The following is a 27386-nucleotide window of genomic DNA, read 5'->3' as shown; positions in this document are numbered from 1 at the left end:
GTACCTAGTATAAATCAACATTCATCTGATGTTCTCTTTTTAGATAGCCAAGTTATAACTTTTTTGAAAAGACATTATTCGACTAAGTTAGTAGGTCAGCGTTTTCCTTTGATAGTGTGTACTCTTATCTGTCACCCAACCTTCTCCACACCCTCTTCTCTTCATTCAGTTGTGGACAGCAGTAATTTTTTCAGGACCTTTGCTTCTTAGAGGAAATACATTTTTCCTTATTTATATTTTTAAAAGATGTTTCTATTACATTATATATAGCAAGAGATCTATTAAGGATCCAGAAAATCTTAACCTGTAGAGGATATGAGTTCCTAATCATAAGAATTAGTTTCCTTGAGGGTTCTTTAGTATATTCTATTTACACAGTTTATGCATAAGTAAACTCTGTGGCCAATGTACATAAAAAAACCTATCACTTTTATGCTCATTCATCCTCCTAATTCAGTGTCTGGGTCATGAGATGTTTGGTTCATAGCTTCAAAAACTGTTCAAGAAGACTGATTTCAGTTCTCTCTATGTTGATCTTCCAGTTGAATCTGGAGTCTTCTGATTGTGGAAAGGAGTAGCAGATCACATTATACTGAAAATTGTCCTTTTCATTGAGAAATAAAGGTTGACTGAGCTACCTAAAGTCACTTTCCTTTGGACTGTAAGCCTTAGAGAGAACAATAATACCTTTGCTTTTCTTGAGGTAGTATTAGAAAACTCTAGTTCCCATTGATAGGATAAACTTGTTTTCTCATTTCATGGTCTTTTTATATAAAACAGTCACAAAATCTTGACATTTGGTATCCCTGCAAAGCTCAAGTGGCCTTTTCAAGTAGGGTATCATGTAGTATTCTGCAGGTTTACAGTCAGTATCCTGCAAGGAAAGGTGACAAACTTCCTGTGAAGTTAGGAAGAAATATTAGTAACCCACACACTTAAAGTGAGTTTTCCATTTTAACTTGTAGAAATTGTACTAGAGATAGAACAAATGAAATTAGTTTTCTTTTCCAGGTATATCCTGTGAGATACCAGCACAGAGTATTTTCTCTCAGTTCTCTCAGGGTTAAAGCTCAGTGAGCTTTTCTTTTCTCTTTGGTAGTGTGGAACCATTTGTACCGTAGAAAGAATAGCTGGAAATATGGAACTCCAATGTGGCAATACAGTAATAAACAGAAGGAATGAGTCAGTAGGATAATATACTGGAGTGATTTCTGTATATTTCAGTTATAATGTTTTTTATATAGTGTATATTTCAGTTATTTCAGTTATAATGTGTTTTAGAATGTGGATTTAAGCCACCTTCTCACCCTTTGCACCAGTAGCTTTGTTAAAACATTTTATTATGATCAAATAACAAGCCTGTTGCTTTTAAGTAATCTAAGTATTAACAGAAGGTAAGTCTTCAACTTCTCCCTGTTCTCACCTGGGCCAAGATCAATTTTCTAAATAAAAAATAGCTTCGTAATTTGTCTCCAACAAAGAATGGGAAATGGAAGGGAACACAAAACTGTGGTCCTGACAATACTAATTCTACCAGTTTTCAAATAAGAATAATTAAACTTATAAAGTGACATACTGATTATTTTTGTGTTACTCTCCCTTTTTTTTGTTTAAAGTTAAATTCCAGAAGTAAAAATCTTTATCATACTGTTTTCCTCTTACTAAAACTGGAAGGGTAAAATAGAAAGTTCAGCAACATCAGAAAATGTTGTATTTAAAATAATATGGAGAATAGGGGTTTTAAGTACATAAACCAAATTGGCTTCCTTGTAGGTTTACTTTTAGTATATAACATGAATATGTAGTGCTTCTTTTTACAATAATCAAAGTCATAGCTCCAAGATATTGACCTCTTTCTCAATCTATAACATTTGTAGGCATGCATTTATACCAGCATGTTTTATAAATTATGAGTTTCTATCTGTGTCCATGAAGTCTTATTAGTTTTCACTTAAACTTTTGTGGGTTGTTAAGAAGAATTAAAGTGATTCATAACTTCACGCTTGAACCTGGGAGGTGGAGGTTGCAGTGAGCCGAGATCATGCCATTGCACTCCAGCCTGGGCAACAAGAGTGAAACTCTGTCTTAAATAAATAAATAAAGTGGTTCATAACATCAGATGAAGAAGGAGGTGAGTGATATGTTAAATGATCAGAAACTTGGCATTACATTATTTCCAGGACCATTTCCCTACCAAAGCTGTGTATTTTTCATTTCTTCATGGCACTGTGCTGTTAATTTGTGTTAACATTTGTGCTAAAATGGAGTGTAATTTTTATATATAAGTGTTAGAATTTTAGCTATCTTAGTTGAAACACAAAAAATTGTTACTGATCCAATAAAATTATCAAAGGCCAACAGAAACTATTTGGTTTTATTCTTAAGATATTTATAAAAAAAGTAGAGAAAGCTTGTATCTTTTTTTTTCCTTATGGGAGAATCAGTCTATTGATTATTTACTAAATTCCAAGTCAAAGCAAGGCTCGTAGAATGAGTCTTTAACTAAAGGAAGGAAGAAGAAACTCGAATTTTTCTCCTCTCAAAGAAGTGAGACTAAAGAAACAGTGTTATACTTTCCCCAGAAATGTGACATAGGCTACTTTACCTTAAAAACCCTCCTTGCTTTCTTTGCTGGAGGAGAATAGCAGAAAGCACGACAGAGGTTTCAGGAGCCAACTGTGGTGGGTAGTGCTGTCTCTAAACATTCCTAGAAAAACCTATTTCTCGTGTTCTTTGAAGAAAAAAAGAGACCATGAGCAGGAAGAATTTCTTGACATTACAGAATTATGGTATCACAAAGTAGGTGCAGTGGTCATATCTCCTGGTCTGCCTGGGAGTCCTAATTTACATGTGCCTTGGTTAGCCTAAGGATAGAAGAGTGTAGTTGTATTGAATCATTATCCTTTTGGAGAAGTAGAAACTCTTTCCAGAATTTTAATGGGATTTCATACCCCCAAAAGTGTTTTAGATTATGATTTGGCCTTTTCAAGTCACTTAAAACAGCTACTTTCTGAAACATGAGCTGGAAAGCCCTAAGGCTACTTAAGAGATGTTGCAATTTAAAGACAAAGATACACCATAAAGGGGTTTGACTGCAGACAGCAGTTTTCTACCACTTCTGTTCCACGATCAGAATCTGTCCAGAGAATTTTATTTCTTAGCAGAAACTATGGAGGACTATATGGAATCTTAATAGTTTTCTTATGATCCTGAAGGGAATGTGTGCAGGTGAAATTGTAGTTTGATAGGAGGCCTCTTTTCCTTGATTCTCTCCATAACATTACAGCACCATAACATTAAAGTCAGCAATAGTTGGTTCATGACATGAAAATGTGAGCGTTCTTGTAATGAACGCATGGCAGTGTACCTGGGAGTCAGAGTGAAATGGGGCTGAGAGTATTGGACACAAGGGCCCAGTACCGAAGGAAAGAACACTTGGCACTGCCAACTTATTCATGCTTAAAGTTTTAGTTCTTCAGATCACCTTTTAAAATGAATAAAATATGATCTCTTGCTATGTTCTAAGTAACTATATGGAAAAACATCACTCCTTTTCTGTTTATCCCATATTAGTGGCTTAAAGGAAGATAATAATGACTACAGAGTAGAATTTGGGGGAAATGGTCTTGACTCCACCCAGTTTGGACTCATTACTAAAGAACATGTCATGAGCCAGGTGTGGTGGCATGCACCTGTAGTCACAGTTACTTGGAGGCTGAGGTGGGAAGATCCCTTGAGCCCAGCAGTTCAAGACCAGCCTGGGCAACATAATGAGACCTCATCTGTAAAGCAAAATAAAACAAAAAAAGAGGTCATGAAGTTTCCCCTAAGGCTTATTTATGCATGTTGGGGTTTTAAGACAGTTATCATTTGATGATGATTAGTCCTTTTTGTAAGGCACCTATTCCAAAGAGTTCAACCAAAGAGTTGTCACTCCTTACCTTTTCAATGTCCTGTGAGGCAGAGAGCAAAGAGTGTCATTTCAAGCCTCCTGCTGGGGAAACAAATATTCAGAAATGAAGAAGTGCAGGTAGAATCAATCAAGATCATTCAGATAGTAACATCAAGTATAAAACTTCCTTCTGCTGATGCTATTTAGGTTCTGTGGCCTTCAACTTTCTCAGTCTTCAACTTATAAGCCCATGGACTACTTCAGTTTACTTACGATAACAATAATAATATTGTTTAAGAATGGTATTTATTGAGTACACACTGTGTACCAAGCACTGTTCTAAGCACTTCAAAATCAGCAAACCCTTTAAAGTTCACAACAGTATGGAGTGGGTAATACTCTTAACCCTAGTTATTAAATGAAGAAACTTAGTTATGGAAAGGTTATGACTTGCCTAAAGTGACATAACTAACAATAAAAGCACAATTCAAATCTAGATAGTCTATCTCCATAGTTCATGTTCTTAATTATTATGCCATACTCAATTTAAAAAGTTCTACAAAAGTATGAATTTTTGCCTCAGTGATAAGAATACCTTATATTTGCATAACGCTTACATTTTCACCCAAGGATTTTATGGTCTTATGTTTTAGAGGTTTATTTTTGTGTACTTTGTAGAATTAGCTGATAGAAAATACTTTTCTAAATCTAAATAAGGGACATCTTGGTATCACCTCCATTTTGTATTGTTCAGAGCCTAGAAACTTCCAAGAACCACAAGTTGAGAAGTTTTATTGAAGCCTCAAATAAAAGTTTTTTATAAAATTGCCAGTCTAACATGCAAAACTTAATCTCGAAGAAGCAAGTTAAATGAACAGATTCTTAGCTCCCAGAGAATCTAAAGGCGGCAGACTATTTTACATTTTATCAAAAAATAAGCAGAAGAGTCAGCAATATAAAATCATAGGTACCTTAAATTAGAAATTCAAAGTATTCCAAGTTAGTTCTGAAGACAGTGTTTCGTTGTGCAGTAAAAGTTTAGAAAAGGGTATCACTCACACAAGAGAAGTTCTCTCATTTATTTAAAAAAATGGAAAATGGTAAAAGATGTCTAATGCCTTGTATGGACCTTGTATGAGATAACTTACTCTTTTATTACCATATTTTTTATAAATTTTTTAGCTTTACCCCTCAAACATGGGAGAAAAAGTTTCAGCATTTTAATTCAAATTGGTAAAAGGCTGAGCAACCCTTAAAGCTGCCATAATGGAAGAAGACTGTGAGCTGGCTTAAAAAAGAGAGAATGAAGGGGAAGAAACAAAACCCCTGTGTGGCAGAGTGTCGAGATGAGATGAGCATTTATTTTTCTCCGTCAAATTCCTTATGAAGCCAGAACCATAGCATCCTGCTCTTAAGTGAAATAAGACGGAGCATTATCCAAGAATGCAGACATGGCACCAGAAAGGCTGTCAAAGATAAGTGGAGGGCAGAAAGTGTCAGATAAAAACCTTCAAGACCAGTGATAGTCACCCTTTCCAATTCTTGCTTCTGGAACCTGGCAGGAATGGTCCTGGGATGTGGGCCCAGCCTGACTCCACAACCCAGCAACAATGGTAGGGGATGAGGATCCTGACCTCATAGAGCTGAGCTTTCTTCAACTACAGGATCCTTCTCTAGCCCCATGTTCAAAAGAGAAATAATGTGAACAGTCTGTTTTCTATCACTGAGTGAGACAATTCATTTCCTTTGCTGGAAAAACATAAAAGATTGTGATCGCTACTGTTGTACAGGGAAAGATTTTCCAAAGTAAGCATAACATGATGTGGGTGTCCTAGGTAAATTAGCATCCTGGGTTCAGTAAGGTTTTAAAGCAGCCAAAGATTAGGGAATGTGTCCATACACCTCTACTCAGCTAGTATCCTGAGTGAGATGGTTTCTGGGGTTGGTTTGAATGAGTAAGTATTGGAAATAACTCTTGTACACTGTCTGCCACAGACCTCTAAAGATGCTGAGTGGTAGAGGTGGTAGAGGCTTCACTGAACAGGACCCTTCCTTGATCCAAAGTTAACACAAAGTTCATGGTGTAGATGAGGAAACCTAAGCTGTTATTACCAGCATACATACTACCTCTTAGCACTTCCATGAGATCAGCCTGGGCCATTGCAAATATATAGATGTGAACTGCCCCTGCTTACCTTATCTGCATTGGGTAGTGAATGCTCATGATTCAAGCAGAGCCTTTCATGCCTGGATGTCTGAACTCAACAGAAGGTTCTTTGGTCTTGGAGGAAGAAGCAAAGATAAAGATCTGATTTGTCACCAGAAGGAAAAGTGACTGGCTTCTGTCTAAGAGTCCAGAGTCTTGACTTACTGGCGCAGCTCTAGTGAGGGCTAGTTGTGTAACCTTGGACTCACCACGTAATCTCTTAGAGGTCCAGGTTAATCAGTGGTCAGAAGTGGAGTTGTAACTGGTTGGTTGCTGAGGCTAGGATCAGAACAAGATTTCAAGATTCTTAAGTTGGGGAGGTTCTATAAGACACAGTGAGTGTCACAGTAAATTTTCTTTGACAAATTAACCATAATAAATTTCTACACTTCCTGAAAAATACAGTATATAAAACATAGCTCTTGGTCTTAAAATGTATGAACAGTCTTAATTTTAATCAATATAAGGAGGAAGATACACCCTAGATTTGTGCTGTCCAATAGGGTAGCCACTAGCCACATGCAGTCATTTAAATATAAGTAAATTTAAATAAAATTTAAGATTCAATGCTTTGAAATGTGGGCCATACTACCCACATTTCAAAGCTCAATAGCCATATATGACTGTGTCCACTGTACTGGGCAACACTGGCACAGAACATTGCTGTCATTGCAGAAAGTCCTCTTGGTCAGTGCTGCCTTAGACCTCTGCCCATACCACAAACTGCAGCTACTTGTACCTTAGAGCAAGGTGTAGATGTTTGGGCCCTAGAGTGGCTGTGTCCATCTCTGGAGAATGAAAGGATGGGTTAAATCGCATGTGGATAAAGCAGTGCAAGAAACCCTTCAGACAAAGAGTGTCTGCACAGAATAAGAGTTTGAGAGAGGTGAGGAGGAAAGGAGGTTAGAGGAAGAAATTAGGGAACAACTGAATCCTTTGGTGTCTTGAATCTTGACTAGACCTGAACCTTACTGGGACACAGGACCCCCAGAGGGAAGTTCCTCAGAGAGATTGTCACCCTATGCACAACTGATCCCAACAATAGATACCTCTGAGAGATTCAGGGCAGCTCTAATCTCCAGGCACTCAGTGGTGGGGAAAGGGTTAGGCATGTTGGACTCATATTATGGAAGAGAAAGTTTTTATGTAGCCGGGCAGTGGGGAATAATTCAGGCTTTCTTGACATTCGAGTGGGGTAACCAGTGCATCTGACAGTCGGCTCCTTAGAAATGGGTCTGTGCAAGCAAAGTCAGCTTATGTTGTGAGGCTCAGGCTTGAGTATGAGTAAGAAAGTGTCTGTGATACAAAAAGTTCTATTTTTCTTTCCAGCCCTGCTGGCTAGGGAGAATTTCTTCCCCATGTATATGGAGAAAGGAAGAAATCAGAGGCAGCGGGCAAAAAGAGTATAATTTAACCTGCTGTCTGGAAGCCATCTGTGAAGGGAATCACTTTTCTTTTCTGGACTTGTTTCCAGGTGCAGCTGCAGGGGATGACACCGAAGATACAAGCACTGAGTTCACTGACAGTATTGAGGAGGAGGCTGCACACCATAGTCACCAGCAAGTAAGTCAGTGTCAGGGTCTGGGACTTCCAGGGTGGACGGCACACAGCCCTTCTGAGGTCTGATAGTCTCCTGCAGCCCTTGCGGACTTAGTGAGAAGATATCTTTTTACATAAACTACTTCTCAGTCATCTCCCTGTTCTCCTTGAACTTCCCAGCTGCCTTTCCAACCCATATCTTCACTCCATTTTTCTGTCCAATCCACCCTTTGGTTTGTATTGTATCTCTTTCTTCTGCTTCCTGCCCCCTCCTACCCACCTTTGCCCCTATTTATTCTCTGTAGCTATAGCTTCAGAAGCATTTTTACTTGCAAGACGATGGACACATTCCCCTTGGGCTTTTTGTAACTGAAACGCACTACAGAAGACAGGGAGTCATCGAAGGGCTGCTCGGGGAGGTGGCAGGGCAGAGGACCTGCTTGGGAAGAAACTCCAAGAAGACTGGAATGCTTCCAAAGCAAGAATCTTTCTCAGTGAAATCTCATTATACAAAGAGAACCTTATGCAATCTGACAAACCACTGAGGTCTTGGTGACTCAGTGATCAGCAGATGGTACTTCAACAGCAATCCCCTGTCAAACCTCAGAACTTGAGGCTGAAACATTGCTTCCACCCACCATCAGTGAAGATGTAACTAGCATGTTACAAGAGTGAATAATCTGGACTTCAGAGATTAAGTCACCAATAGTGATCCCACAAGCACTCACCGGAACTCCTATAATGTCTCCACTTTGTCCATGCCATTTAGCAATCTCATCTCCTAGATGGACTGTGCCTATGATTCTTAAGGAGAAAGTGAATCATTGGTAGATATCCTGCACTAGCAGCTGGACTTTCCAGTAATAGCTTTCTTGGGGCTATTAGGAAAATTAAACAAGAAATGAGGCTTTCTGGGTCTGCCTGTATGTCTTCTGCATAAGAAAAAGAAGAGACATCGAATCACCAATAAGAAGAGCCCAAATAAGCATCCTCAAATCTTTTGGGATTTGGCACTTGGGGACATGAGTAGTTGTCTGGGATACGTCATTTTCTCAACAGTTTCTTTGTAGTAGTAGGATCACCTTCTTATAATAGGATCACCCTCTTGTTGCTATAGCTGTATCCGACCTTCCCTTCTCCCTTGAGTGCTTGCATGAGCTCCACTTTTCCTTTTGCTTGAACGGCTTCTCCTGAGTCCTCCTTACCGATGGTTGTGACTTTAATTATATACATCTCTGTCCCTCCAGACAGATCCCTCTGTCCTCACTCTCTGATTTCATTGAGGATCTTGGGTGAGAAAAAGGGACCTTCAGGGTGAACAAATGTCTACTCTAAGACAGCGAGATTGGGAGGTTGGTCACTGATGGTTATAATGACTGTGGGACAGGATTAACCTCAGAATAAATGAACAGGAGACACAGATATGAAGACAGTTTCTGATTGATATGGTCTGAAGTACTCCTGGTATTGCAAGTCATTTGCTCTAATTCTCAATTGTAGGCAAACTGATTTGTAAATTTGCTTCTTCAGCCTTCTTTCCTGTAGCCTAGCATGGAGAATCTGACCAGACCCCATTTTGAGAAGGTCAGCCCACCCTGGAAAGAACTTTTTATATTAGGGCATTTGTATTTCCCTCACAATACTTGCCACATTACTTGGCATAGGAGAGATGCTTAGTGTAATTATGAGTTAACAAGCCTTTGGATCAGGGCTTGACTCATGATAGACAAAGTATATGCCTGCTGGATGGAAGAATCTCTTGGGTGAGCACCATTTTTCTTTCCAACAGCTTTCCTTGAAAATATATCTTCAGCTTTGGGTAGGAGGAATCTTGGTGTATGAAATCATTGCAAATTTACTTCATCTTTTCTGGAGTTTGAAGTTGTGACTCTCCTGCTACCAATTAAATAAAGCTTACTTTGCCATAACTGTTTTGTGTCCAGATTCTCAAAATTTGTTTGCTTGTTTCCAGGAAAATGGTCCCTTAAAGGTAGATTTTGAGCTTCTCCTTGTTATGTTCTTGGAAGGTAAACTTTTGCCTGACACCAAGCTCCCTTCCTACTCCAAGCATTCATATGCTTTTCCTAACAGACACATCCCACCTTGTCTTTCTTCCAAGGTGAGAATCACCTTTTGGCCAATACAAGTTGCTTGCTCCTTATGTTTTGAACTCAGCCACCTCAGGAAGCCTCAAGTCTGGCCATGATAGTAATTTTCCCTAGATTATCTCCCACAAAATTCTATTCTCAAGCAGATGTAAGATCTATAATAAATACCTATGAAATTGCTGTGAAAGAAACTAGAGTAATCAACCATTGCATTTTTTATGTGAAGTTTTGTAATGGAGAAAAAGTTAATCAAGAATAAAGATTCAAGCCCAGGTAGTGTGCATCTATAGTTGCAGCTACTCAGGAGGCTGAGGCAAGAGAATCTCTTGAGCCCAGGAGTTCAGGGCCAGCCTGGGCAACATAATGAGACCCCTATCTCTTAAAGAAAAAAAATCAAGATTCAAATATGAAGAACAGACGTTAGTAGACAAAGTGTGATAAACTTGAAAAAAGCTATTTTAAAAAAATAGTTATTTTTGATTGACAAATCGTAATTGTATACATTTATGGGGTATATGATTATATATATATATACACACAAACAATATGGAATGATTAAACCAAGCTAATTACATATTCATCAACTTGCCTACCTACCATTTTTGATGGTGAAACATTGGAAATTTACTCTTATTTTGAAATATACATTTTATTGGCTATAGTCACCCTGCTATGCAATATATCTTAAGACCTATTCTTTTTGTCAATACTTTTGATCAACAATTCCCCCTACTCTCCCTCCCCACTCCACCAGCCTCTAGTAACCACCATTCTACTCTTTGCTTCTATGAGTTCAACTTCATTAGATTCCACATATAGGTGAGCCTATGTGGTATGTGTGCCTGGCTTATTTCACTAAGCATAATGACCTTCAGATTCATTCATGTTGTCACAAATGACAGGAGCTCTCCCCCAACATTTTAAGGTTAAATAGTATTCCATTGTGTATTATCTGCCACATTTTCTTTACCCGTTTATCTACTGATGGACCTAGGTTGGCTCTACATCTTGACTTAAATTATGAATAATGCTGTAATGAACATGAGAGTGCAGATATACCTTTAACATACTCATTTCAGTTCCCTTGGATATATATCCAGAAATGGGATTACTGGATCATAGGGTAGATTCTATTTTTAGGTTTTTGAGGAAACTCCATACTGTTTTCCACACCAGCTGTACTAATTTACATACCTATTCACAATGTCTGTGTTCCCTTTTCTCTGCATTATCTCTAACATATCATTCACCTTTTTGATAAATGCCACTCCAACAGGTGTGAGATGATATTCATTATGGTTGTAATTTGCATTTCCCTAATGATTAGTGATGCTAAGCATTTGAAAAAAGCTAATTTTTAATGCCTTAATGTTGAGAACTGACTTAACATTGGGACAGATACGAAGCAATAGGGTAAAAGCAAAACAATGTCATTCAAACAGGATATCAGATTTGCACAGAGGCCTTTGTGGGGCAGATGGGAACCCAGCACACAAAAAGTTGAATTATATGAAGCAATATCACAAGTGAGTTAGGAAATATGGAAAAAAAAACAATAAGAGAGATATAATTAAAAATAGACCTAGTGGATTCACACTATCACTACAAATACTGGAAGCCCTGGGGTTTCATTTGGGGGAAAGAAATATTTGCTTTCATACATGATCAAAACTAATGAAAAGGCTAGATCCTGAGTTACTTTTCAGGCATTTACATTTAAAAATTAAAGTTACATATGTATACATGTGCCATGCTGTGCTGCACATTGTGCACATGTACCCTAAAACTTAAAGTATAATAATAATAAAATAAAAAAAGAAAAAATAAAAAAAAAGAAAAGTTGTATATATGTAAAAAAAAAAAAACCTTAAAGTTAGCCAAAGAAAGTCCACTTTGAGATGGAAATATGAAAACCCAAATTAGCCTGGGGAAAAATCAGATCCCTAGGCAATGTTTGATTTTCTCACTTTAAAGTGGGAAATTAGATCAGATGTACCTTAAGGTTTTTCTGGTGTTAACATTCATGGTTCATAATTTTTTCTTTTTAAAGAAAATAGGTGTATTGAAACCAATAGAACAAGATAACATATATCCAGAAGGCACTTTAATAATGGGTAAACTTCATTAAAGTTAGACATTATTTTTAAGCAGAAGGAACCCTTAAGGCCTAGAAAAGAATAATGCTGTGCCCACACTCAAGACTAATGGCAAAGTGTGTTTTAGTTAAGTTACTCGGAAAGAGTTTATATAGAATGACAACATCACATAGTTTAAATAAGGGATGGGATCGTAAGCTTTCAGAAGTGGTTTTATTTGGTCCCCCTTCCTTTATTTTGTCACAAATGCTGGGGGGCACCTATGGAGATGGCCACCAGCCTGATTAAGCCTGCCAGCAGAGTCTTAGAGACAGACATTCCCAGGAGCCTCCCAAATCTCAGGCTCACAAAGTCCAAGTAAGATTGGGTGCCTGGGACTTGAGTGGCTTTGTCTAAGGATCTTTCTTCTTTGACCTGGGTGCGCATGTCTTCACAACCTCAACTGCTATGCTACTGAACACCATTGCACATGCGTACTGTGAATCGACCCTACCACAAACCTGTGACCTACATTTGAACATACTTTGTTATGGGGAATAGCAAAAGTCAGTGGCTTTGCACCAACCCCAGCAGCTCTGTCAGTCGTTGATCCATATAAGCTGTTCTGGGCCCTGCTCTCTTCAATGTATTGGTGACCTGAATGGAGATATAAAGCATATAATTAATTCTACAAGTTATCCCCAACCAGGGGGCCACTACATGATTTGTGGAAATGCACATCAAATATTTGGAAGACTTGGATAATTGGGGAATGATTCAGTATAGCCAGAATGAATTTATAAGTGACAATTACAAGTCACAATATTTGTAGAGATAAAAGAAAACAACATGACTCAGCAACAGCTGTGGGGGAGGGGTGGAAAATTCAGAGGTCAAAATTGACCCGAAGTTAAGTAAAAGCTCCAAATGCTGCCACTGAGAAGAAAAAGTAGCCAATGTGACATTGGGACGTATTAAGATTAATATTGGACAGACAGGCAGGAACTCCTTGTACTAAAGTAATTAGTCATATGCTAAGTAGATTATCATACTCAGATTTTGATTTCTACACTTTTAAGAGCGTGGGAAAAGACCAAAGATAAGCCCAAAATGAACAATAACAAAGTCTAAAAGTTAACAAATTCCCATTTGAGGAAAGGCCATAAGATCTGCTTTAATTAAAACATTGATGAATAACTTCAAGAGTATCCTCAAGAAATAGAAAGGTGCTGGGCAGTTGTTCCTGCCTGTGTTTCTTCCACATGCTGAGATTTGTAGAGAGAGTTTGTCTGGCAGCATCAGCACAAGGATAATAACCAAAAAGTGAGGTTGGCTGCTTGGCAGGGTGGCTTCACCTCCACCTCCCAGTAGCTGCAGAGTGTGATTCTTCTGCTGCCAATGAAATAGTTGGTGGTGTCTTCCCTGTAGCTCCACGTTATTCTAATTCTGTAACTGTGTCTGCCGACTGTTTCCCCAGTGCCGTGAGTCCTCCCTCTCAGCTGTCCTTGAGGGAGTTGGAGTTACATGCAGGGCCTTAGGCTTTGCACCCTGATATCTTAAGCCGTCACCTCCCGCCATCCAGGACTCAGGTGTTGCAGAGCTGATGAAGCTTCCTGACTTGTGAGAAAACTCGCAGGGCTCTGTCTCCTCAGGAAGAGAAAGAATCACCATATTCACACCCTCCAGTCCTGTTTCAACCTCGTTTGTTTGCATTTGTTTTAATTTCTTATGTGCTTTTCTCCCTCACCATCTCTGGATTCTCCTCTTCTCCATGGGGAAATTCCTCCTGCTCATTTTGTGTGTCCTTCCCACCCAAACCAGTCCCCAGGGCCCTTATGCCTGACTAAGGAGGTTCTGGTTAGGGAGTTTATTTTAGATCTGCTTTTTTTGTTTGTTTTTGTTCTCGTTGAAAACTGCCTTTGCAATCTCATGTTTCTCTTGGGTCCTCTTTAATGGCCTAACTTCTTCAAACCATGATTTTCTTTTAGCTCATCAAGGTGGCTTTGGAGAAAAGCCTGGCAATTGTGGAGACCCAGAACCCATCTTTTTCCCCTCCTTCCCCGATGGGAGGGGACAGTAACAGGTGTCTTCAGGAAGAAATGCTCCACCTGAGGGCTGAGATCCACCAGCACTTAGAAGAGAAGAGGAAAGCTGAGGAGGAACTGAAGGAGCTAAAGGCTCAAATTGAGGAAGCAGGATTCTCCTCAGTGTCCCACATCAGGTAGGACATTCTTCCCAGGGAAGGGGAGCTTGCGGGTCATGAGGCACCACAGCCAAGGGGTGCCTATCCCAGGCTCCATGCATTAATATTTCTACAAATTCTTTAGATAAAAGTAAGTAATATTGGCTAATGGTAATCACTTTCTGTTATTCAAATAATCCTGGTCTTAATTCAGTATAACAATGTCCACTATTATTGTGCATCTGCCAGTCATACATATGACAGTCATGGTGGAAACCTCCTTGTTACATGACCAGTATTACAGTTTTTAATTGACTGAAACATATAAGGAATCCCAGCTACCTAATATGTCTCACTGCTGTATACAGAACCAGAACAGTTCACGAAGGAGGAGGAATTTTTGTTGTTGTTGTTGTTGAGATAGAATCTCGCTCTGTCGCCCAGGCTGGAGTGCAGTGGCAAGATCTTGGCTCACTGACTGCAAGCTCCGCCTCTCGGGTTCACGCCATTCTCCTGCCTCAGCCTGCCGAGTAGCTGGGACTATGGGAGACCGCCACCACACCCGTCTAATTTTTTCTTTTTGTATTTTTAGTAGAGACGGGGTTTCACCATGTTAGCCAGGATGGTCTCAATCTCCTGAACTCATGATCCCCCCACCTCAGCCTCCCAAAGTGCTGGGATTACAGGAGTGAGCCACCGCACCCGGCTGGAGGGTTTGTGTAGAGGCCCCTCCCTCTCCTCTCAGCTCTCACTCATAAGTCCTTCAATCATAGAGTATCAATTTTAATCATCTCTGCTGCTTTAGTAATTTTACAAAAATAGCCGGTAGCTCATTGATTGGTTAGATTGGCCACTCTGTCTTTGATGGCTTTTTGTCAAAAGCTCCTTGGAGAACATGCTGATACTGTAGGGCTGATCCATTTATTCATTCACTCCCAGGACTATAATCATCACTGCCTGTTTAAAGTACAGCTGTACGACTTCTAAATCATGCCCTGTTGTTTCCCTGCATGTTACATACCACTTAAATTTCCCTGAATAATGTTAACACTTTGAAAAGGGCCCAGGCATCTAGCCTCATGTCCTTGTTTCATAGTTGAGGAAACTCAGGCCTAGAAAGTTTCAAGTGACTTGCTCAAGGTTGCATAATAGTCTGTGGCTCCCAATTTCTAACATCTAAACCTTGCTTCTATACTACATACGTTGTCAAACAATTTTTTAAAAATTCTTGTGATTATTCTAAGTGCTGATTCTTTTACTCTGAATTATCATAATAACTTTTTCCTTAAGTTCTACTTAAAGCATATTATTTTACTTAAATTTTTGTATGTGTAAACTTAATTGAGTTGTCATGGGTAAGAACAGTACATCTCTTTTGATTCTATTGTTGAACCTACAATCAAACCATCTATAGCTATCCCTGTGGATTATTTTCCTTTGTCCTCAGAGTTACTAACCTGAAACTCTGATTTGTTCAACCCTCCACCCAACCTACAGAATCACTTATACTGTAGAAGCTAGAATCTAATGCATTGTTCTTCCTTTCAAGAAGGTTTTGTTGAGTTTTTCTTTTATTTGTTTGTATTTAAAAACATCAGTTTTTTTAATATGAAGTTAGAACATAATATTAAATATTCTTTTCCATATACACATGCGCCCTCTTTATCCCCTTTCCACATCCCAGTTTTGGTAAAATACCTATCCCCTTTTTCTTTATTGAGAAACTATCTCATAGATTGTCTGTATCCTATGTCCTATTTTCCTCCCAGAAACACACCAGACAAGCTCTGCTGTAGGTTCCAAGACTCCTGGATTCTGAGAAATTCAATCTAGGTGCATAGCCCACTGCTGATCCTTCAAGTTGTGAATTACCCATTTCCTGTGCATCCTCTAGCTCAGGGGTTCTCAGTTTAGCATGCTTAAGAATCACCTGTGGACTGGGCGTGGTGGCTCATGCCTGTAATCCCAACACTTTGGGAGGCCAAGGCAGGTGGATCACCTGAGATCAGGAGTTCGAGACCAGCCTGGCCAACATGGTGAAACCCCTTTGCTGCTAAAAATACAAAAGTTAGCTGGGCGTGGTGGCGCATGCCTGTAGTCCCAGCTACTCGGGAGGCTGAGGCAGCAGAATTGCTTGAACCCAGGGGTGGAGGTTGCAGTGAGCCAAGATCTCACCACTGCACTCCAGCCTGGGTGACAGAGTGAGACTCTGTCTCAAAAAAAAAAAAAAAATAAGACGATAAATAAAAATTAAAAAATCACCTGTGGAACTTAAGTAAAATGTGGATTCATAGGCCTTAGCTCTACAGCTTTTTTAACAAGCACCTTATGGGATTCTGCTGTTGGTATTTCTCAGGTCTGCAGCTAGTACAGCAGGGATTGAATGACTTCCCTGTTAGACCCTGAGCTAGCCATATCGTATATGCAATTTCATTTAAGCATCTGCTAACTCTACTAGGTAAGTGTTATCATCCTTATTTTATATAAAAGGAAACTGAGGCTCAAAAAAGTTAAGTGAATAGACTTGTTACAGCCATGTTTGCTTCCACTCAACCCTAGTATGAGTTTGTTGTTGTGGAAAGAATTTATCTGGAATGTCTTGGTGCAAATTAGCTGTTTTGGTCAATTTTATTTCTTCAACAAATATGAATGATTTATGTGGCAGGCACTTGTGTAGGCACTGGGGATATGGGATGAATAGGACAGACACAGTCCTGCTCTCAAGAAGGTTATCTCTATCACGTGAGCCTGACATAAAGCAAACAATTATCTAAGTACATTTTTATTGTATTAATAGTTCTGATTAGTGTTATTTATTTATTCTGTGTTCCTAAGTTCCAATGGTTTGAAACTGACTGATGATAAATAATAGAACTGTAAAATTTATAACAATAAATTTGTTACAGAAAAGGTCTTATTTTTTAACAGTGTAAGTACTCTTGTTTATTCCAGAGGCTACTAAAAATTAGAACATATGAGGCTATGTGGCACAAGTAAAGAAAACTAGCCTGCATGTCTTGAGACCAAGGTTTCTAGTGATGGTGCTGCCACCAAGAAGCTGTGGAAGTTTGGGCAAATCTCTTACTCTTCCTGAGCCTTGGCTTTCTTGTATATAAAATTAGGGGGCTGTGGTAGGTCTCAGGTTGCTTCATGCTCTGGGGTAAGTCTGAGTTAATTTTGGGCTGAGATGTTGGTAAGAGGTAGTATTAGGAACTGTTGTGAGGACCAGACCTAGCCCTCAATTAAGTGTGTTTCCTGCAGGAACACCATGCTGAGCCTTTGCCTTGAGAATGCAGAGCTGAAAGAGCAGATGGGAGAAGCAATGTCTGATGGATGGGAGATTGAGGAAGACAAGGAGAAGGGCGAGGTGATGGTTGAGACTGTGGTAACCAAAGAGGGTCTGAGTGAGAGAAGCCTTCAGGCTGAGTTCAGAAAGCTCCAGGGAAAACTGAAGAATGCCCACAATATCATCAACCTCCTCAAAGAACAACTTGTGCTGAGTAGCAAGGAAGGGAATAGTAAACTTACTCCAGAGCTCCTTGTGCATCTGACCAGCACCATCGAAAGAATAAACACAGAACTGGTTGGTTCCCCTGGGAAGCACCAACACCAAGAGAAGGGGAATGTGACTGTGAGGCCTTTCCCCAGACCCCAGAGCCTTGACCTTGGGGCTACCTTCACAGTGGATGCCCACCAAGTAAGTGTGGGCTTAGATTGAGTGAAAAACAATTGGAGAAGGGCTTGAGATGACAGTGTTTACCTTAAAACATTCTCCCATATGAATCAGGAGGTACCAAGAGAAGGGTCTCTTTGTACCACAAACAATAATAGTAATATTCTGCCTATATTCAGCCTTTAGAAAGGCTTTTATAACATAAATATTTCTTGAGTACTTAATTTTTCAGATAACACACTAGGCATTGGCATGGGGCAATAAAAACAATGGCTGCCCCTGAGATACTTAATATTGTCAGGAAAGATGGCACACAAACAGGTAATTTTAACAGGATGTGATAACTGCTGTAACATAGGGATGCATCAGGTTATGAAGCAGCCCAGACAAGTGGTATGTAATGACATCCCTTATCACTGCCATTTTTTTGTCACAGCTCATCACAGGTGTCTGTTCCTGGGCTTCAGATGGGTTACTGGGATCCTCTTTAGGGAAGGAGCCGTGCTGAAGATTCAGTGAAATGGAGAATACAGGGATTCTGAGAGAATCAATGGGACAGAATGCAAGGGGAGATGAGTGGTCTCTTTTTGACCACTGAGAAAACATTTCCTGAGAGCTCCTCTGTAGACTTGATTGGCACTGTGCTGTGTGCTGTGGATACAGATATGAAGAAAACATTATCCCAGCGCTCCAGGAGCTCCATCTGGAAAGCAAGTCACTGCCAAATGGCATGAGAAGTGCTGTGACAGACTTGAGTAAAGTCCACAGGGTTCAGAAGGGGTGGTGGTCATCACTGCATGGGGGTGACCTCAGACTGTCCTGATCCCTGTATTGGCCCCTTTCACAGTTGGATAACCAGTCCCAGCCTCGTGACCCTGGGCCTCAGTCAGCGTTTAGCCTACCAGGGTCCACCCAGCACCTGCGCTCCCAGCTGTCACAATGCAAACAACGCTATCAAGATCTCCAGGAGAAGCTGCTGCTATCAGAAGCCACTGTCTTTGCTCAGGCTAACGAGCTGGAGAAATACAGAGTTATGCTTAGTAAGTAACTATGACTTACTAGTAAAGAAAACTAGCCTATGTGTCTTATAAGTTCTGTATGTTCTATACCGACATAACGTGGTTATTGAGCACACGAAGTGTGGCTAGTGCAACTTGGACATTTGGTTTTATTTAATTTTAGTTAATGTAATATAAAGTGGCCATATGTGGCTGCTAACTACCTTATTGGACAGTACAGGTCTAGGGTCTTGGGACTCTAAATTAGTTCAGTGCCATTCAACATTTATTGAACCCCTGCGGATAAAGCACTTGCCAGCTTCAATGGGGCTGCTAGAGATGATAGTGTACAATCCCTGACTTACAGATATCTGGTCCCAACTAAAGCCTGGGTTATCTGAAGGGGAGATAATGGCAAATGCAGGCTCCTCCTTTGGAGAGAAATTCTGCTTTCCGGAGCTGGTGATCTCTTCTCCCACCAGTTCAGAGAAGCTTCTCTCCCACTGTGGATCTGCCTTCCGTGCCTCAAAAGGTTAGGGTATGTGCCATTGAGGCTGAGGGCATATGTGGGAAATTCAGACATTCTGTAACACCGGCTTCTCTTCCCAAGCAGGTGAATCCTTGGTGAAGCAGGACAGCAAGCAGGTCCAGGTGGACCTCCAGGACCTGGGCTATGAGACTTGTGGCCGAAGCGAGAATGAGGCTGAACGGGAGGAAACCACCAGTCCTGGTAAGAGCACAGGGTGTGGGGCTCACCCCTCCCTGGAGTCAGCTGTCACGTTTGGATGCTGTTGGCCAATTCCACACCTAACAAGTAGTGGGGAAGAGGAGGACAGGAGGTTAATAGGAGAAATCTTACCCAAAATGAGGCTGAGTATAAGTTTGAATTTCTACAATTAGTTTTTGGCATATTGCTAATAATAATAATAATATAAAATTCTATCCAACTGATTATTATAGAAATACTAAGGCCTACTTAGAGACCAGATGAGGTTTTGGAAACATGCAAACCATAAGTTAAACATAATTTTGTTTTGCATTATAAAAAGACTACAACTATAGGGCCACCCACCACATTGAAAACCAGAAAAGAAGAAAAACAGAATCTCTCTCATTCTTGAGGCAGTGTAGTGTGGCAGTTAAGAGACAAGATCCTGGGGCCAGACTGGTTGGTTCAAATCCCAGTTTGAAAACTTTCCTATGTCCCAGTTTCTTCATGTGTTAAAAGAGTAATAAAGGAACTACCTACCCCATCAGGTACTAATGTCAATTAAATGAGTAAATTCTTATAAAATGCTTTAGAACAGTGCCTGGCATCTGGTAAAATGCCATGGATTAGTTCTCATTCTGACTACCACTGCCCTAATACACTGATGTTAACATGCTGATATATTTATTTGAAGCCTTATTTTCCTATGCCTATTTTTCATACAGTTGTAACCCAATAAACTTTTAAATTATAGTAAAATTTAAAGAGCATTAAACTTTCAGCATGCTTTTAAATTATAGTAAAATTTAAAGAGCATTAAACTTTCAGCATGCAGTAATAGCTTGTCCTACATTCTTGTGGCCATCCTAAATAGATAAGGCCATGTTAATGTCTTAAGAAACACCAGTGTGTGTGGAATGAACACAGGACATTGGAGGATTTGAATTCTGGCTCTGCCATGTGCTAGTTTGAGTGATCTAGAACAAGCTAGTTTACCACCTCTCTTTAAGTTTTGGTTTCCCAGTCAGTAAAATAGAAAGTGATGAAACCTAACTTGTAGGTATAAGAAGGATAAGAAATATTGTATTTGAATGCCTAGTACATTGTCAGGGTTGAATAAAGTACTAATTCAACTTTTTCCCTAGTAATTATTGTCCTCATGACCAAACCTGCCTCCTCTCAAAGGCAGTGGCCACAACAGCACATCCAACTTTTATTTAGGAAGACATCTTTGTCTTTTTTCAGAGTGTGAGGAGCACAACAGCCTCAAGGAAATGGTCCTGATGGAGGGGCTGTGCTCTGAGCAGGGACGCCGGGGCTCAACACTGGCTAGTTCCTCTGAGAGGAAGCCCTTGGAGAACCAGCTAGGGAAGCAGGAAGAGTTCCGGGTATATGGAAAGTCAGAAAACATCTTGGTCCTACGAAAGGACATCAAAGATCTGAAGGTCCAGCTGCAGAATGCCAACAAGGTCATTCAAAACCTCAAGATCCGGGTCCGGTCCCTCTCAGTTACAAGTGATTATTCGTCTAGTCTGGAAAGACCCCGGAAGCTGAGAGCTGTTGGCACCTTGGAGGGGTCTTCACCTCATAGTGTCCCTGATGAGGATGAGGGGTGGCTGTCTGATGGCACTGGGGCTTTCTACTCTCCAGGGCTTCAGGCCAAAAAGGACCTGGAGAGTCTCATCCAGAGAGTATCCCAGCTGGAGGCCCAGCTCCCAAAAAATGGACTAGAAGAGAAGCTGGCCGAGGAGCTGAGATCAGCCTCGTGGCCTGGGTAAGGATGGCACTGTTTGGGCACTTTCTTGATTGAAAATGTGTAAGTTCATGCTTGCTGTAGGGTAGCTCAGGCAGTTGGAAGAAAGAACATGTCTGGGTATTCACAGGGACACTGATTTAAATGGTAGATACAGGTCTGCAGAAAAGACAGGTAGGCAACCAGGAGGGCATAGGATGATGTTCCAGTATCTGGGAGATACCGGGTCTCAGGGATTTCCTCTTAGGGATATATTAGTAAAGATGGTATAGTATAGTAGTAATACTGGAATCAGACTGCCTAGCTCTGATGCTTACTACCCATGCAACCTTCTTAACCTTTCTGAGCCTTTGTCCTTACCTATTAAATGAGGATGATAAGAGAACCCATCTCAAAGGGTGGATATTAGGTTTAAATGAATTAATACAACTGCTGACCAGGCGTGGTGGCTCATGCCTGTAATCCCAGCACTTTGGGAGGCCAAGGCGGGTAGAACACCTGAGGTCAGGTGTTCGAGACCAGCCTACCCAACATGGTGAAACCCCATCTCTACTAAAAATACAAAGATTAGCTGGGCATGGTGGTGCACACGTGTAATCCCAGCTATTCAGGAGGCTGAGGCAGGAGAATCGCTTGAACCTGGCAGGTGGAGGTTGCAGTGAGCCGAGATGGCACCTCTGCACTCCAGCCTGGGTGACAGAGCAAGAGTCTGTCTCGGAAAAAAAAAAAAAAAGAATTAATACAAGTGATTAGAATAGTGCCTAGCATACATTAAGCTCTCAATGCTATTTGCCATAGTTATAAGTGTTATTGATACTTAGTGTTGAAAACACAGACATTCATCTTGGTGTGTCCTGGTTATCTATTGCTAAGTAATAACCACTGTAAAACTTAGTGACTTCAAACAACACTTTATTATGCTTCATGGTTCTATGGTTTGACTGGGCTCAGCTGGGTGGTTCTCACTTAGGGTCTCTTGTTTTGGGTCCCATCAGTTGATGGTATGAGCGTTTATGTGATGGCCATCATTGCAAAATACAGTCAGCCACAGTATCATAACAGAAGAAATTCAGGCATCAGGTGGTGGTTAAAACAGAAGGCATGAAAGGTTCTATCTAGACTTAGGATGAAATGATGCTAATTATTCATTGAGTAACTGCTGTGAATCTATGTGATACTGGTGCTGTAAGGGATGTAAAATGCAGAACTATGTTTATTCTCACAGACCTTATGATTTATCTAGGGACATATAATTAACACATGTATAACAGTTAAAGAACAGTGACATACTAAATTTTTTTTGATACGGAGTCACTCTGTCATCCAGGCTGGAGTGCAGTGGTGCCGTCTTGGCTAACTACAACCTCCACCTCCTAGGTTCAAGCAATTCTCCTGCCTCAGCCTCCCGAGTAGCTGGGATTACAGGCATGTGCCACTATGCTCAGCTAATTTTTTTTGTATTTTTAGTAGAGGCGGGGTTTCACCATATTGGCCAGGCTGGTCTCAAACTCCTGACCTTGTGATCTGCCTGCCTTGGCCTCCCAAAGTGCTGGGATTACAGGCGTGAGCTACCACGCCCGGCCCGTACTAAGTTTTTTAATGCAATACTTTATCAGGGTAGAATTTACTCTTAAATACCTCCTATGGCTTGTGTGCCAGAATTCAGCTTGGGGGAGTTCCTTAGAGATGTTCTCATAGAAATCTCTACAGAAGCCCCCATAACTCCATAACTTAGCTTCCACTCTTTCCATACTTACTCTTTCCTCTTCTGTCCTGCATTAGGAAATATGATTCCCTGATTCAGGATCAGGCCCGGGAACTGTCTTACCTACGGCAAAAAATACGAGAAGGGAGAGGTATTTGTTATCTTATCACCCAGCATGCAAAAGATACAGTAAAATCTTTTGAGGATCTCCTAAGGAGCAATGACATTGACTACTACCTGGGACAGAGCTTCCGGGAGCAACTCGCCCAGGGAAGCCAGCTGACAGAGAGGCTCACCAGCAAACTCAGCACCAGTAAGTTGGCCACAGGGCTTTGGAATACTCTCAGTCACCCCCACAGTTCCAGCCCCTGGTGGCCACCACATCTCCACTGCAACTTTTTATCCTAAGGTCCTGTTTCTATTTCATTTCCTGGGGCTAATACAGGATCAAGACTGCTCAGTGGGGAGCATGGAGAGGAAGACACAGGGCTGGAGATGCCATGGTTACAACTATAGAAACTTCACCACTGATGGAATGTGACCTGTGGGGCAGGGGCAGCATCTCTCTGATGCTAAGAGGGAGTAGGGGACATGAGATGGAAGGGCTTTGTTATAGGAGGAAGAGCCCTGAACCAAGAACTACAAGACTCAAGCTCTGGCCTGGATGCTGCCACCAACTCGCTAAATGCCTTATCCTTGTGGTGTCTCCATTTATGGCATGGTAATGTGCATGCAGGTACTCCACATATGGATAAAGCACCATGCTCTTTTATACATGGTTTAGGCACTGGCTGCAGTAGTTCAAGGGCTACATTGGTTATTATTGGAGTCCTCTACTCAGAATTTCCAGCGACTATCCAAGGGAGTAAAGTAGGATCAGACTTGGGAGCCACCCAGCCCACCACCTGGTGGCAGATGCAGATGTGGGGCAGGGCATCTTGTCATCTCCTCAGAGACCAGTGCAGGTTCTGCATGAAAGCTGTGGTGGGGCATATGCATTGGGGAGCTAGTCTGCAGCAGGACATGGAGGCTGGAGTGTCCCGCAGGGCAGCTGGGCAAGGGCCTCATGATTAATGAAACAAAAGACATTATAAATGTTTTACCCTGATTTAGGGCAGAGGAAGTCATCATGGTGACTGGCAGGTCAGGAACAGTGGGGTCACTTCTCTAGAGACACAAGCTGAGGTCTCCCAGAATAACTGCTCTGGATGCACACATGAAATGCTCACTACTCTGTCTCCAGATAGGCTCCTGCATTTGTAATGCAGGAAGTGGGACCAGCCTAATTTCTTATCGTCTCTTTCTAAATTTGGTTTGCAGAGGATCATAAAGGTGAGAAAGATCAAGCTGGACTTGAGCCACTGGCCCTCAGGTAATTCAGAGGAGAATCTGGGAAAGAGATTGGGACCGAGGCCCAAAGGGTCAAGGGTGGCGGCAGCTCCACAAATCAAGGGGAATAAAGCAAAGTGCTGAATGTATTGAATTCAGGCATTCATTGGACACCTCACTGTTGTTTTTAACTAAATTCTTTCTTCCCTTTTGGTTGAATTATATTGGCACATTAATTCTCCAGGCTTAGTAACCTAGAAACAGTCTGAGCTAAAAGTGAACTAACTAGGTTTCAAGAGTCTTCTGCCCCACTAAGGGTCCTGCTTTCCTGCTGTGTGTTTAATAAGCAGGATGAGCTTTTTCCAAAATTGGGTTGACAGCTAATTTAATAGTCACTCAATTGCCCTGGGGGAAAAAAGGAATCATATAACAGGACCTGGTGAAAGAGGCCTAGAAGGTGTAGATCACCAGGAGGCTGCAGTGCCTCAGGACCCAGTTCTCAGTGAGTTGCTTCATATAATGATCAATGAAATACGGGCTCAGAGTCCGTTGTAGCCACTAGTTGGGGTTCTTTGTGTCATGCTTGTGTCTCAGACTACATAAATGCTTCTGAAAGTATCTGTAGTGAAGGACACAGCGGTTTTTCTTTGTTTTGTTTTGTTTTTATTTCTAATCTATCATAGAAACATATATGGTCTGAATTCAGTTAATTACATGATTCCACTTATCATGCTCTTGGATGTTGGGACAGTGGTTTGCTCTGTGTTTCTCAATGCTTGCTTTCAATTTTTATACTTGTCTTGTTGGAGATGGTAACAAACAGTTCGCAGGCTGCAACTGTTCCAGGGATCATACATTAAGCAGCAGTGCCTTAAAAGGAGGGCTAGCTATGTCTTTGCTTGTCCTCAGCATATTATGTGGCCAGAGCACTAGGTAGCTATTCTCTCTCCATCTACACCCCACCTACGCTCCATCCCTAAGCAGAGGTGGGTTATTTCCATAATTATCTGCAGGCATGGTCCCTTGGCTTACTTGGCTTTTCCTATGAGCCATAGTCAGGACAGGTTGGTTTGGGTGACCTTGGTTTTACCCGTTGTCCCCCTTCTCCCCACCAGGCTCAGCAGGGAGCTGCAGGAGAAGGAGAAAGTGATTGAAGTCCTGCAGGCCAAGCTGGATGCTCGGTCCCTCACACCCTCCAGCAGCCATGCCTTGTCTGACTCCCACCGCTCTACCAGCAGCACCTCTTTCCTGTCTGATGAGCTGGAAGCCTGCTCTGACATGGACATAGTCAGCGAGTACACACTCTATGAAGAGAAGAAAGCTTCTCCCAGTCACTCAGGTAGCCTCTACTTTCTGGGTGGTACCATCTTTGTCTAGGCTGAGTGGAGAACTCAGGAAACAGGGCTTATAGCTCCACCATGGTGTGTATCAGGCTGAACATGGCTGTGGGGCCAAGTGCCATGCACAGGCACCAGTGGATCAGGATCTTTGCTCTGCTCCTGACTCTACAAGTTACCTCTGTCACCCTGGCCTCCATGGGCACGTACATGCTGTTGGGCACAAAGTGAGCCACTGTGGGGAGAATGAGAAGATCATGGCAGACTCTTCTTCCTTGGTGACTCTGTCAGATAGATCTTTAAGATGGAAAACCTCCTTCATCTCTCCTACAATGATCTTGCTACTTATTCCTGAGCAGTGTTCCCTAAGTATATGTGGGTGTCCACAGATGCTGCTAGTCTTGCCTGATATTTTTGGAGTTGCCATTTTCATGTTTCAGAGCTCAGAGCACCGCTGTCATCCCTAAGGTGGTTTGCCTCACTATAGGAGCTGTCTGCAAGCAAGAAAATGAACACTGCTAACAGTGCTTGTGCTTGGTTCTTTCCCTGAAAGCAAGACTCTAGCCCTGGCACCCCTGGGTAAACATAAGGTCAGGATTCCAGTTCTCTATAGAACATCATATGTTTTCTTTCATTCATGGGTTTTATAGATTCCATCCATCATTTGAGTCATTCTGCTGTGTTGTCTTCTAAACCATCATCAACCAGTGCATCTCAGGGGGCTAAGGCCGAATCTAACAGCAACCCCATCAGCTTGCCAACTCCCCAGAATACCCCCAAGGAGGCCAACCAGGCCCATTCAGGTATGCAACAGCCAATGGAGCAGAAGCTTCATCTCCTCTTTCTCTGCTGCCTGTTTGACTTTTCTTCAACGACAGAGGTTTGAACTGTTAGGGGCCTAAATGCATCAAAACCTAGACAGAATCGAGAAACCATCCTCATTTTCCAGTTGTGTCTGATTTAAGAAGATATTTTAGAAAATAAGTAATCCACATCAGGTTTTGATCTGCATACCAGTTCTGACCAGTAGTTGGCTAATCATTTAAAAAGAAACATTTTTATTGTTTTTCTCTCATTTTATCCTGGGAGCAAAGAGGCAAAATGTTTCTCCCAGGATTACAACAGCCATAGGATGAAAAGAAACTCACATCTATTGATCCACTGTATGTGTTACCCATTAAATCTGCATGGAGATCCTCTGCAAGAGGTAGTGCTACTTGTAGCCAAGGATGGTGAGAACAGCCTCAGACAAGGTTCTGTTCATAGTACGTTACCATTAATGGATGTATGAATGGATTGGCAGTCCTCGATATGTACATAGTGCATATCTTGGGGGCAGTTAAAGGGGTGCATTTCATTTACAAGTCCAGCTTAGTTGCCGGAGGGTACACTGCCCATTCACAGCCCTGTACCAGGGATGGCAAGAAAAGGCAAACCTTGTCTTCGCCTCCTACCTCCCACCATAGCTGGCTGGCTGCCTTCAGTGTGGTTTGTTGTGAGGTTTGACTTGAGTAGAGGTGCTCCCAGAAAGCACAGTGCTTTCTTCTGCTGCCCTCATTTCCCTGAAAGCAATTCAACTAAAATCTTAAGGAAGAGGAAGTGTTCCAATGCTTCCTGAGCCTGGTTTCAAAGTTTCTAGGCCAGAGTAGGCAGCAGCTGGACCAGAATCATGAGGAAAAGCTGTGCTTCCAGACTTGTAGACATCTGCTTAAATGTTGTGGGTTCAAACAGAGCAGTAGGTAAAGAACAGAGGATTTTAAAATCAGAATGCCTCCTCAAAGAATGCCTGGGCTGTGTTTCCTGGCAATTTGAGTATATTTGCAGTATTGATCTGAAATGGTGCCAGCACCATTGGGATGTGTTTTAGGATGTAATCATTG

At 41.4% G+C, this 27386-nt stretch overlaps 1 protein-coding gene across 50 annotated transcripts in view; it reads left to right on the top strand.

Annotated features, from left to right (window-relative positions):
- The window catches only part of LOC101130554 (myomegalin), a 225188-nt gene that overhangs the window by 176676 nt on the left and 21126 nt on the right, over positions 1-27386 (top strand). For 36 of the 50 annotated variants that reach the window (XR_010129782.1, XM_063695516.1, XM_063695461.1 and 33 more), the window contains 10 exons: positions 7573-7661; positions 13809-14041; positions 17264-17699; positions 18523-18715; positions 19284-19403; positions 20628-21156; positions 22918-23153; positions 24161-24212; positions 25285-25508; positions 26157-26309. Coding sequence is in view for 49 of the 50 variants with exons in the window: in XM_063695516.1 (XP_063551586.1) it covers positions 7573-7661; positions 13809-14041; positions 17264-17699; positions 18523-18715; positions 19284-19403; positions 20628-21156; positions 22918-23153; positions 24161-24212; positions 25285-25508; positions 26157-26309 (2265 nt within the window). In the remaining variant the exon portion in view is untranslated. The remainder of the gene's footprint in view (positions 1-7572; positions 7662-13808; positions 14042-17263; positions 17700-18522; positions 18716-19283; positions 19404-20627; positions 21157-22917; positions 23154-24160; positions 24213-25284; positions 25509-26156; positions 26310-27386) is intronic. The other 14 variants (XM_055356599.2, XM_055356667.2, XM_063696230.1 and 11 more) reach the window with 2 other exon arrangements.

Source organism: Gorilla gorilla, chromosome 1 (assembly GCF_029281585.2).
Source record: "Gorilla gorilla gorilla isolate KB3781 chromosome 1, NHGRI_mGorGor1-v2.1_pri, whole genome shotgun sequence".
Classification (NCBI taxonomy): Eukaryota; Metazoa; Chordata; class Mammalia; order Primates; family Hominidae; genus Gorilla; species Gorilla gorilla.
The sequence above is the reverse complement of the archived record's forward strand: the minus strand, read 5'-3'. Positions and strand labels throughout refer to the sequence as shown.